The sequence below is a fragment of the Urocampus carinirostris genome, chromosome 12 (genome assembly GCF_059441175.1).
Source record: "Urocampus carinirostris isolate Australia breed hairy pipefish chromosome 12, RoL_Ucar_1.0, whole genome shotgun sequence".
Classification (NCBI taxonomy): Eukaryota; Metazoa; Chordata; class Actinopteri; order Syngnathiformes; family Syngnathidae; genus Urocampus; species Urocampus carinirostris.
The window spans coordinates 22,106,384-22,118,729 of record NC_142360.1 but is presented as its reverse complement, the minus strand read 5'-3'; the positions used below and the strand labels follow the sequence as shown (position 1 = coordinate 22,118,729).

General features: G+C 38.3%; 1 protein-coding gene across 9 annotated transcripts in view; it reads right to left on the bottom strand.

Moving 5' to 3' along the window:
- Positions 1 to 12,346, bottom strand: part of ephb3b (eph receptor B3b) — a 98,056-nt gene that overhangs the window by 15,189 nt on the left and 70,521 nt on the right. For 2 of the 9 annotated variants that reach the window (XM_088350113.1, XM_088350105.1), the window contains exons 8-14: positions 11,609 to 11,717; positions 8,679 to 8,731; positions 7,543 to 7,761; positions 4,413 to 4,660; positions 3,232 to 3,447; positions 1,140 to 1,325; positions 127 to 326 (exon numbers count right to left, since the gene is read on the bottom strand). In XM_088350113.1, coding sequence (XP_088206239.1) covers positions 127 to 326; positions 1,140 to 1,325; positions 3,232 to 3,447; positions 4,413 to 4,660; positions 7,543 to 7,761; positions 8,679 to 8,731; positions 11,609 to 11,717 — 1,231 coding nt within the window. The remainder of the gene's footprint in view (positions 1 to 126; positions 327 to 1,139; positions 1,326 to 3,231; positions 3,448 to 4,412; positions 4,661 to 7,542; positions 7,762 to 8,678; positions 8,732 to 11,608; positions 11,718 to 12,346) is intronic. The other 7 variants (XM_088350114.1, XM_088350112.1, XM_088350106.1 and 4 more) reach the window with 6 other exon arrangements.

The following is a 12,346-nucleotide window of genomic DNA, read 5'->3' as shown; positions in this document are numbered from 1 at the left end:
AAATTGTCTTTGAAAGTCTTAAAAAGTGCTTGAATTTGGCCATGAGAAAATTGTACAAACCCCTGTGCAAATGATTCACCCAAATTGAAGCAAACATTCATCCGTGATAGCCTTCAACCTACTTACCCAGTCGATTGCGTGCTATTGGTGACCACTTTGAGGCTGGCGGCGTTGCGGATAAGTTTATCCAACGTGGCAACAATTTGGGTGAATTTGGGCCGCAGGTTGCGTTCTTTCACCCAGCAGTCTAACATGAGTTGATGAAGCGCCGTTGGGCAGTCCATGGGCGGGGGAAGTCGATAGTCCTGCTCCACTGCGTTTATCACCTGTAGAACCGTCAGAGAATTGGGTAAGTATTGACATTATCCATACTAAAAAAGTACTGGGATTGGATTGTTAATATTGTCTTTGAATCAATACCTTATTACCATTTTAAACCAGCACAATAATAATGGTGTGATTGAATTGTAAGATTATACATTCATTATTGCCAGGGTTGGGTAGGGTTACTTTAACTTGATTACTTTCAATTACTTTTGGATTACTCCAATACCAAATATGCTAATAAAACACAAAATAAACTAAATATGAATAAAATTACTAAATTTTGTGCAGGCTTGGGGATTAACTGAATACAAAGAAATGGCAAAAATGATGTTGGCAAGCTGTTTGGATTTATTTTCATTTTGTTTCTGTCGCATTTTATGTTAGTTTTGCCTGAGATCAAAGAGATCAAAGCCAGGAGAGAAAGCTTACCACGTGTTGTGAGTCATAATTTTATTCATATTTGGTTTATTTTGTCTTTTATTAGCATATTTGGTATTGGAGTAATCCAAAAGTAATTGAAAGTAATCAAGTTAAAGTAACCCTACCCATCCCTGATTATTGCACTGTTGAATTTATTTTTAAAATATTGTGCAATGGAAGGAATTTAGTTCTCTTGTTGATATTGTTATACAGCATTGATATTTTTGTGAGATTGCTGATTTGTTGGCTTTAATTGGCTTTTGTTCCAAAACAGTTACAATAGAACTATTGACATTTATGAGAAGAAGTACAATAACATTTAGCAGCAACAACAAAGACAAAATAAGTCACAAGGGATATATTTTCAGATTCATTTAGCAGCAACATCTTACATCTTGATTGCTCATGTCCCAGTATGGCCTTTCGCCGTACGACATCACTTCCCACATGACGATGCCGTAGCTCCACACATCACTCGCCGAGGTGAACTTCCTGTAGGCGATGGCCTCTGGTGCGGTCCATCGGATAGGGATCTTCCCCCCCTGTGGATATGCGAATGAGTAGGTGAGCATGAAATACTGGAGGGATGGAGCACAAACAGTCACACACACATACAAGAGGAAAAAAGAGGGTGAGATAAATGCAATCCGAGGAAACATTTATGCACAAACAAGAGGGTGCAAGACGTGCGACGTACAAGGTTAGTAGCATGGTTACAAAACGGTGGTGTGAAGTTTCGATAACGATACAACTGTATGTCAACGTTCATGTGTGTCGGATGAAGCATACTTAGAAACAAACACGTTATAGAAATTGTCAGAAAGACAACCAGGAGGCAATTTAGCTTTCAGACTCTAGCACATAGACATTGCAAGTTGAGCACTGATTGTTAAGCACCAACTGTAGATTCCGTTGCAACATAGGAAGGGTCTTATAAACACTAAAATAAACAAAATGCTGGATGTGCATTATGAGAGCAGTGATTCTCAACAATCTTTGAGTCAAAGTCCTCTTTTTACTGTAAATAATCGTAATTCTGTTCCAATGTTTTATATTAAAATGACCCTATTTTTGTAAGGAATTTTTCTAGTTAAATGGTAATGTGAGTCGTGTCAGTTGTCTTTAAAAAGTAGAATATTCTCTCTATTAAGTATTAAGTATGTTTTAACAATGCTCAACTGAGTTCAAATAGCCCTTATCCGTTTTTTTTTTATCTGCACCAATCTTTTTATCTTACTTTTAAAAAATCTGTTCAGGGCAGTAAATATTAGGTACAAGGAATGGACTAGGATGGTGTGGAGAGTAAATTCATGTTTGTCTCTATGTTTTTTGGGGGTTTCTATTTGTTTTAGTAACATGAAACTGTTTTAAGTACAGTCGTAACGCCAACTCAAAGATGAAAAAAGAGGAGTTGATTGGAGCACATCTGAGAAATGAACATACTTGCACATGCAACACTAAGAGCTTGACAGAGGCTGCAATGGTGACACAAGCCAGGAGATGACGGCAGCAAATAAAACAGATCCAGATTCCGTACAGCTCCTTCAATTATTTTAAGTTTTTTCTCCCAGAAAAATTAAATAAAGAAATAAAATAAATTAAACGATTTGCAAGTGAACCACTTTTCGAGCTACATTTTTGACATGTTTTTCTATTCACATAAGAAAATTATTACAAACGGGGAACACAATTATCTGTCAATGGATCACCATTTTTAATCTTGATTTTTAATGCAAGGTCAAACATCTTCATGCAAAAAATAGCTGTTTAAATCATCTGCATATTCCAAAATATATCCTTCTTTTGATGGATACTTTTAATGTATTTCATTAAAATTGCTAATTAGTTTGAAGATTTTGTATATTATTTTTTATGTGGTTTCAGACTTGGTGTATTTTCTGTATTTTATAGTATATTTCACTGTTATTTTGTTTTGGATTAAAGAGGAGATTGGACGCTACTCTTGACCTAGCACTTTATTCTAAATTGTGTACCATAAACACACACACAATAAGAGCATAACACGAATAGCAACATTCTACCGTAAGTTACTCTTTACATCACTGGTACACAGCACAAATACTCAAAAACAGCATACTTTTAATTCATTATAAATGAGTTGTCTATAATTTGAGGAAATTAGAAAACTATCATCAGCACACTAGATAAGATCTCCGTGCACACTGGTTGAGAAAAACTACTCGGTATGCATAGGATTTCTCCCAAAACATCTGTGAGAACATACTGGAGCTTCTTTTATCAAGTGTCTCTGCTCTCCTGTTGGAGATCAAAGACCCTTAGTAGAAAACGATGGTAGTGGTATCATCTGGGAGGTCCTTATACAGTCTCTGGAATTCCTTTTATGAGTTGTGCTCAGATGTATAATTCATTTATTAATAAATGATTTATTTAGGGGAAAACGCTAGACACAGCACGAGTACACGCTGATGCACAAACACAAGCATACATATTGTCGATGCTTACCAGCGAGCTGGTATAAGTGGGGTCCGTGGGGTCATCCTCAAGGAAACGAGATAGGCCGAAGTCAGACACCTTGCAAACCAGGTTACTGTTGACCAGGATGTTCCGGGCAGCCAAGTCTCTGTGCACGTAATTCATATCTGACAGGTACTTCATTCCAGATGCGATGCCACGCAGCATGCCAACCAGCTGAATCACTGTGAACTGCCCGTCATTGAGCTGGCAAAATAGAAGAGTGATCACAGATGAGCTGCTTTGCAGAGCGAGGTCAAACTGTTTAATACTTGTGTTTTTCTTAAAGATCATTTTTCAGTCTGTTATGTGTATCAGTTTTTTACGTTTTTCAATTTTCCTTTTCTCATTGCTTTTGTTACTGAATAGTTTATGATTTATGTTCATTTCTTAAGCAGTCATCACTTAAATCAGATGTGGACAAACCACCACATGCGGCCCGGCCCGTCAGGCTCCTTAACCCAACCCACCCAACGGAAATGGAAAAATATCACTATATAAAATGGTAACAAATTCTACGAAACAAAAATTTGTCTTGTGCCTAGAGTACAGTCTTACCTCAATAAGAAACATGTTTTTCATAAAACATTGTTGTCTACGGCACCAAATTTCAAAGAGCTTGCAATATTTTTCCGTACTTGCTACCTTTTTAATTATTATTTTTTTTTTATTAATCAAGATAATTATCAAATCTTATGAAGGAAAAAAAAATCATGTTGTATTTTGGGTTTTTCAATGCATATTGAATGCAGAGTCCTGTCCTTTGCTACTTGGACACTTGAATAACAAATAATATATTTGCAAGGGACATTACTACTGTGTACATACATTTAGTGCTTTAAAAAGAAAAATAATAATACATTAGGGATTGAATGAAAGTAATATACTGAGGTATCGGATTGAGACAATTTACATATACAGATAATAAATAAAAATCAAATCAATATTTTTTTCCTCCCTGCCGGACCCCTAGCCGAATTTTTGAACCCAATGCAACCCATAAATGAATCCCAATAAAGCACAAGTCATGAAATTGTATTGTTAATGAAACTATAAAAATATGTAAAAGGGTTTTCTGTAATGAGACTTAAACTTGAACGAGACCAGTCTAAAGAGAGACTGATCTTGAGAACCACAACGCTGGTATAACTCTTTCTTAAGTTTGTTCTCACCCTCAGGAATGAATCCAGCGCTCCATTCTCCATGAACTCAGTCACAATCATCACAGGTCGACTCTTTGTGACCACCCCTTCCAAACGGATGATATTTGGGTGGTCAAACTGGCCCATGATGGACGCCTCCGAGAGGAAGTCTCTCCTCTGCCGATCCGTATAGCCCACTTTGAGAGTCTTGATAGCAACAATGATCTCACGGCGACCGGGCAGCTTCAGGCGACCGCGGCAAACTTCGCCAAATTCTCCTGTGAGAGCCCAGGGTGGTGACAGGCAGGAGGAAACAGCAAAGAAGGAAAGGTGGAGAGAGAAAAAGAGGAGGTGGGATGGATGTATGATGGAAGAGTGGAGGAAAGTGAGGGAGAAAAAGGGAGAGGGGACAATTAACTGGTTAGAACAAGGAGCCAGGGAAGGTCAGAAGGTGTGTCACAGGGGAAACTGCACAAAAAGCCAGGACTCGAGGCCATAGTCAAAGGACGGTGATGGTGGAGGAGCATATAATGTTTATATGCGAATTAACTAAATGTTTTAATGCAAAATCGTGATGAAACATAAATGATGGCAAGTGGCTGCAGTGGGATTGGATCGGGGAGTGTTTAGGGGAGTGTCATTTACAAGGGGAAGTGGAGCTGAGCTCTGCAAGGGTCTGAGAAGTATGCACAAGAGGAAGAAATTGGTGGAGATAGAAGTTTGGGAGTTCTAGGGGTTGATGATTTGTGTTTTGATTCTACACCAAGTGCGTCAGAAACAGTGAAGGAAGTTGCGGGCAATGGAGGTGAGGATGTGAAGATGGAGGAAGGGGTTGAAGGGGATTAAGGGACATGGAAGACAGGGTTGTCACTGCGAATGCTGGGAAGAACCAGGTTTCAAGTAGTAGCCTCAGCAGTGGGAGAAACTGCCGTAGCAGTAGTAGTAGTAGTAGCAGTATGGTAGTAGCAGAAGCAGTAGCAGGAAATCCCTCCTCTGCCATCACAACAGTCTCTATTTTGGCTCACATATAATGAGAAAAAATCAGGGTCACATGACTCAACCCAGGAGTATTTTGAGAAAAGATATGACGATAAAACATAATCAATTAAATACTTTGAAAATGCTAACACCAAAACAACACAAGGCTCCTCAACCTTAAGAAGTATTATGTGCGAGCATTGTGTCTCAAAGTAAAAAGCAGCTTGGCTGAATTTGTTCTCAAGTAGTTGGAATCCAACAAATTTTGGAAACGGGGCTGCTGTAATACCCTAGCCCCTTTGAAAATGTCTTTGAGTCAGGGGAATCTGGGGCGAATGTAACTCTTTGCTAAACAAGTCATAGTTATAGTAATTGTATTACAACCAGATATTTGCCCCCGGAGATGCCTCATAGAACAACTGACATCATTTGACAAGCTAGAAGCATCTGACCGGAGGTGGTTTTCAACTTCAATTTAAATACGCTGAAAAGGAGGCCCAGAGCGGGAAGCAAACCGAGGCTAAAGTCACTGATAGCCTACAATCTACATATCTTTGAGTCGTGGGACTTCACAAAAAATAGCCTTGTCCTTGCACAGCTACTCTCTGGTCCCTTGGAATGGTTTCACTAAGAATAACTTTAGACGAGATAATAGATCAAATATGTTCCAAAACGGAGTGTTCCATAAAACTCAACTCCTATTTGAAATGTCTTCAAAGTTGACCTTGTAGGAAACTCACAACTGCATCACAGAGGTCAGTAATGTTTCAGAACAGTGAACAACTGTCTACACTTTCTATAAAAGTTTTCACTGTGACAGAAGATATTACATGGCCTTTAAACTTATTCTACCAACAGCGAAATAATATAATTTAATTTCTGACAAAAAGGAGCAGAAACAGACAGAAATACAAACGAGGCCAATCTTCTAAGGCAGTGTTCCTAATCTCTTTTTGAGCTGAGGCACAATGTTTTTATCGAAAAAAAAATCTAAACTTTTTCAAACAACAATTTGAATATGTTTACATTTGTTTATTGAAGGAAATAAAGAAAGTCGATTTAAAAAAAGGAAAGGAAACCTAAAGTGTGTGAAATGTAGGGAAAATTAAATTGTTTTTACACTTGATGTATGCAACATTTTTTCTGTTCATTAAACATAGTTTCTTTTGTTTTGTTTTGTTTTTTCGCAGGGACGGGTCAAACGTCGTTTTAAGGCAATACATTTTAGTGCCGGCAGCACGGCGGCGCAGTGGTTAGCGCTTGTGCGGCACAGTTCATGTCATGGGAACCTGTCGTGGGTTCAAATCCAGCTCCAGACTTCCTGTGCGGAGTTTGTATGTTCTCCCCGTGCTTGCGTGGGTTTCCTCCGGGCACTCCGGTTTCCTCCCACGTTCCAAAAAACATGCATTTCAGGTGAATTGGCCGGTCCAAATTGTCCCTAGGTGTGAATGAGCGAATGAGTTGTCTGTCCCTGTGTGCCCTGCGATTGGCTGGCAACCAGTCCAGGGTGTCCCCTGCCCACTGCCCGATGATTGCTGGGATGGGCTCCAGCATCCCCGCGACCCTACTGAGGATAAGCGGTGCAGCTGATGAGATGAGATGAGATGAGATACATTTTAGTGCCTGTATTTCTTCTCATTGAACTATTATCATAAAAGAGCAATCCGGTGTCAACCACTGATAAGGATGAATATTATAGTCACAGTTGAGCGCTTATCACTGAAAATAGCAGACACTTAACAACGGCAAGCTTATGGTGAATAATTATCATTTTTTTGTTATCTATTAGAGGAAAATAGACTGTTTTCTGTGGCACATGTTGGTTGGTTGAAAAATACTGTTTTAAGGCATATTCTGTCATATTTACGTGTGGCCCTTTTCCAAACAATCTGACTTACGAATCATTTTGATAGAGAATGATTAACAGTTTTGCATGTATATAAAACTCTTTGTGAAACCAGTCCAAACTCTAATCTCGATTTTCCTATCGCAAGTGAGACACTTGACGAACACAAATGGTATTACATGTTCTTTAAAAAGAAGGCGAGAATCAGGGTGGCTTTCAAAATCAGGTCTAATTGAACAGATTTAGCTGGAGAGGTCTATAAGACTAGAGATGACTTTCTAATAGATGACAAGTCAGATGGGGGGAGGGGGGAACTGATGAATTGAGTGAAAGTACCGCTTGGTGTGAAGTCCTCTAACGGTATGGCCTGGAGGTGACTAGCAGTCTTCCCCCTGTAGCTCAGGAGCTTTGGTGGGTTACCTGCGCCGATGACCTCCTCGATCTTCACGCAGGAGACATCGATCTCTTTGGCAAACTCCCTCACGGCTTCGTTTGGGTCCTCGTAGGTGAACGGGTCAATGTAGACCTTCATTCCCGGAGTGACTATGGGGGATTCAGTGGCAAGAACAGGAGAGTGAATCTATGTTGTCAAGTTTAGTTTGATAGCTAACAAAAACTGAAGGTACGTTTGCCATAGTTAGGGTTACTGGATGCCTTCTCTTAACATTAACAGAAGCAGATTTGTAGTGGATTCTATCTTTTTGTAATGTTTTTTTATTTCTAGTCAGGTCACGACCAAGCATCACAGTATTGAGGCTTGAGTATTGTATTACAATCTCAAAATAATTAAAATGTGATTCATAAGACAAACCAAGTTTTTATCATTTACCACATCTAATCTATAACATTTTGTTGTCATACCAGAAGTAGATCTGGACACTGGATCAAATAATTATGGGAGATTATGGCAATTCTGGCAATGTTACAAGAAAATACTGGGATTGTTTAAATGACAGAGCTGGTCGTAGGGAGTTATGGAAACAAAAAAAATAAGGTTGAAATAAGGTTGGATAACAGTGAGCATATTGGATTTTTAGCATTTAACTGTTAACCAAGACAACATCTAGCTATAGCTCAGGCAGTAACTTTTCCACTGCTAGGCTAGCAAGTTGCAGTGCTGATTTTCTTTTTTAACGCTTGTTTTTCAGGATATTTGCAATGCCCCCTTTTTATCTTAAAATTCAAGTCACCCTTAGCTTAGCACGAATGTCCACCCTGATGTTGTATCAATGGTGGACATTACACATCTTTGGAAAAAAACCCAAATAACAGAGGTCCAATGATTAGGCAATCCAGAAACTAGTAAACAGAAGAGAACTGAGTGGTCCTGACAGTGTAATTATTTGTAGGGTTCTAGAAAACATCAATAAGTGTCTTTTGGGTTTAGTTTACAGATACTTAGTAATCTCTCAGAAAATCTTTTTCAATTTTAACACAAGAAAAAAAAAATCCATTCCAGCATTGATACTTACTGTATTGCTGTAGTTTCTCTGTGTATTCTGACTCTGATCCATTCCTTTGCTTTCTGTTAAAAGAACGGTGGAAGTGACATAATGAGTATTGATGTCTGGAAAAGTACAAACATGTACTGCTTTGGAAACAGAAAAACAGATTGCATCGGGGTTGAATGATGTCACAACATTGTCTGACAATGCGACTAAAACAAGTCTGTCCATGTTTCTTCAACCTAGGAACACCGAAGCAGAAACGGTTGGCTTTAGCACTTAGTTGTTTGAAAAATAACCCAGGTTGGGTTAAGAAGGGACCAATATACACTTAAAATAAAATCACCCTAAATATGTGGTTTCGCAAATTAACCACAGAGTCTTTATTGGAACAAACTCCACAAATTAAGTCATTTATATTGAAATAAAATCCCATAATGTAATGGAGACATTGCTAAAAAAACAATAGTGAACATTCTTTCACTTGGTAGTGGACAACGCCACCACGAGAAATTACAATTGAACCACTTTGTTTCAAATAACTACAAAAAAGTACAAATGATGTTGACATAATAACATAATCACTGTTTTGATTTGTGTTTGTGTTATCAAACTACCTCGTAAAAAGAGTTATACTTAATACAACTGGTTTAAAAATGAAGTAGTTTTCTCATTAAAAAAAAGTTCTAAATCTTCGTTTAAAACAACCATATATTTTTTTTTTATTTTCTATAACACACACACGAAATGGTAATTCCGAAAAACAATGCTCCTCCCCAAAAATATGTCATTTTGTTTTTGACCACCTCTCAATATTTGGGTCAATTGTAAATTTGGTTGGTTGTTTTAAACAAATCTTTTGCTTGAACCCCAATTATAGGGATACTTTGTACAATAAAACCCAAAATGCTGTGTTGAAATAAACTGAGAAATCAGCCCAATTTTGATCCAAATTGGGTTATTTTCGAGTCCAAGCATTTTTGGAGAGCATTTTCAACCAATTGTTTGACTGTAAAAGTCTTGCTGTGTCTAATTCACCCATTTGATTTTTTTCCCCTCCACTTCTCTCCCCCATTCTCTTTACTACTGTTTTCCATTTTACCCCATCTGGGGAGATTGTATGGTGGCTACAAATGTGATTGTGTTGCGAGGGGGGCGGGTATTTTAAATTGCGTCTTTATGTGCTTCCTTTGTTGTGTAACCAGTAACCAGGGCAATAATACCCGGTGGTGATTTGCATCTTATTTCAAATTATAATTTGGTTCCGGAATATGCCGAAGCCTCTGCATTTTTTTTGTGTTATTATTTTCTCTGTGTTCTTTTATAGTGTCTGCGCTGTAGTTGAATTGAGACCGTGCGAGAGACACAATGAAACGGTGTGAAAATATCAGGGAGCGGCGAGGCAGGCGGGGTGAGCGGAGAGTGAGTCGGGGAGATTATTATTCATTGTAGCGTGACCGATGCCCACGCTTGTCAGCCACTGCCTGAGCAGGCTCGAGAAGGGAACAGAGTGGGCGCCTGTCGGTGGTTGGTGCCAACCTTTTGCAAGCATGCGCGGAAATGTGGCAGTCTGCTTGACAAATAAGTTATGCAAGGACAAATAAATATGGTTTAACCCAATCGATGTTACACTTTGGGGAAAGTGTGAAAAGCTGAGTTTTTTCTCCTAAATACTGCGAAGACCCTGAAGACCCCAGCATATCATAGCTATTGTTGCTGCAAGCTTTATCCTGAGATTGTATCTGAACGCCTACTATAGGCTGCTTTTTATGCGGTATGCAGCATGTAAAGTGAAGTTTGAACCAAAGATGTTTAGGAGTCACAATTCAGTGGCCTTCAAGGTAGCACAGAGCACATGAGGACGTGTAAACAAAGATGACATTTAAAGGTATCAAAGTTTATTCAAGTCTAACTGAAAATATCATCTGCAAAATGTCCTGCTCATTCTAACGGGATTTATATTCAAAAAGGCTCTAGCCCAAGAGTCCATGTATACAACTATTTACCAAAGGGTCACATCTCATGACGAAATTGATCCATTACCCCAATTTTTAACCTATTTTTGGTGTCTTAATTTTCATATTTATTTCATTGGTTGATATCAATAATTCTGATAAACCCCCCAGAAAAATTATTTCACTCTTTTTATCCTAAAACATCATCCCTTATTAAGTTATACATGGTGAAACACATTCATTATGATGTCGGTACTGCTTTGGTGCATAATGTGATGGAATACAAACAATGTTTATCATTATTTCACCAAATGAAAGCAAATTGCACACTTTGAGACTGTGAGTTTCTAAAAGTGTCGGTATGTGTTGGTTAGGTCAGGACTGTGGCTAGGACCTTGACTCAGCCTCTTGGCTGAGAGCAAGTGTCTCGGGCCCTATGCTTTGTAGCGTATTATGATTTGACCGATAACGGATAATGGATACTAGAATATGATTATAGAACAATAAACCTTACAAAATCCCCCCACTTTGAGACTATTTGATTACAGTACACCCCGGGATATTATGTCCTAAGGTAACGGTCGCAATGTAAACTATCCGTATAACAGGATATAAAAACATGGTGATTAGCTACAAACCCCTGGTAACTCGAATACAAACTTTAAAATAACATTAAATAATATAGTAAGTAGAATTATAATAAATTTGTAACAAATGAGCTTTCCCCCAGTGATATACGATCTAGTATCAGAATTGCCAAATACAGGATGGCACTTTGCACTGACATTGGCTACCAGGTGCTGAAGTTGCTGTATCTGTTCAGATCAGGAGGCTTCTCCTGCTACTGATAACCATGAAAACGAGTACTGTAACATGCGGTGGAGCAAACCCCTAGCCCCTCAAAAAAAACCAGCTCGGATATGACCATGGCCATTTAGGGATTCGTGAACTGTAGTTGATACATATTTCTTCCTATTATATATATATGACTGAAATGTATACCTGAGGCAGACAATGGCGATGACCACAACGGCAATTATGAAAACAAAGACCGCGGTGGCTGATCCAACGATGAGGGGGAGTTGCTCCTGCCACAGTTTGGGTGGGTCGGCTTAAAGGTGAAACAAAAACTTGAAGTTAGAAACCAATTGGGTGAAATCTATTAAAGGCTAACAGTATATCCTCACTTTTTGTGGGTGATACGTTCAAAGTCCTGCTGTGATCTGACAATTTAGGAAAAGTTAAAATGACTGAATGATATTTTTAATAAATTATTACAATGAATGCATTTATCTTTATGAATCGAAAATAAAGCATAAATCATGAGAATTGGACTGCATTCATAGATAGACGTTAGGAAAGTGCAGAAGGTGGATCTAGTGGAGGAGATTTTGGGAAACTGATCCAAACTATGAAATAACAGTATGAATGAGAAAAAGATCAATTTCAAGAAAAACATATCTTCCAAATGTTTTAATTGGTTCGATAATGTATGATCTTTGTTTTTTGCATCATATTCTTACTATAAATGTAAAAAAAACAATCGATCATGAAAAAGAGTGATGTACAACTGCAATGAATTAAGTTAGGATTATCAAAATATAAAAAAAATGATCGAAGCAAAATAAAAAGGCAAACAAGGACCACTGTGAAACAGTAACCCAACACAATTTGTTTCTTACAGTTGTTATCAAATGCATATTCTTAAAAGGAGGGGTTGTTGGTTTTCAGACACAGGGG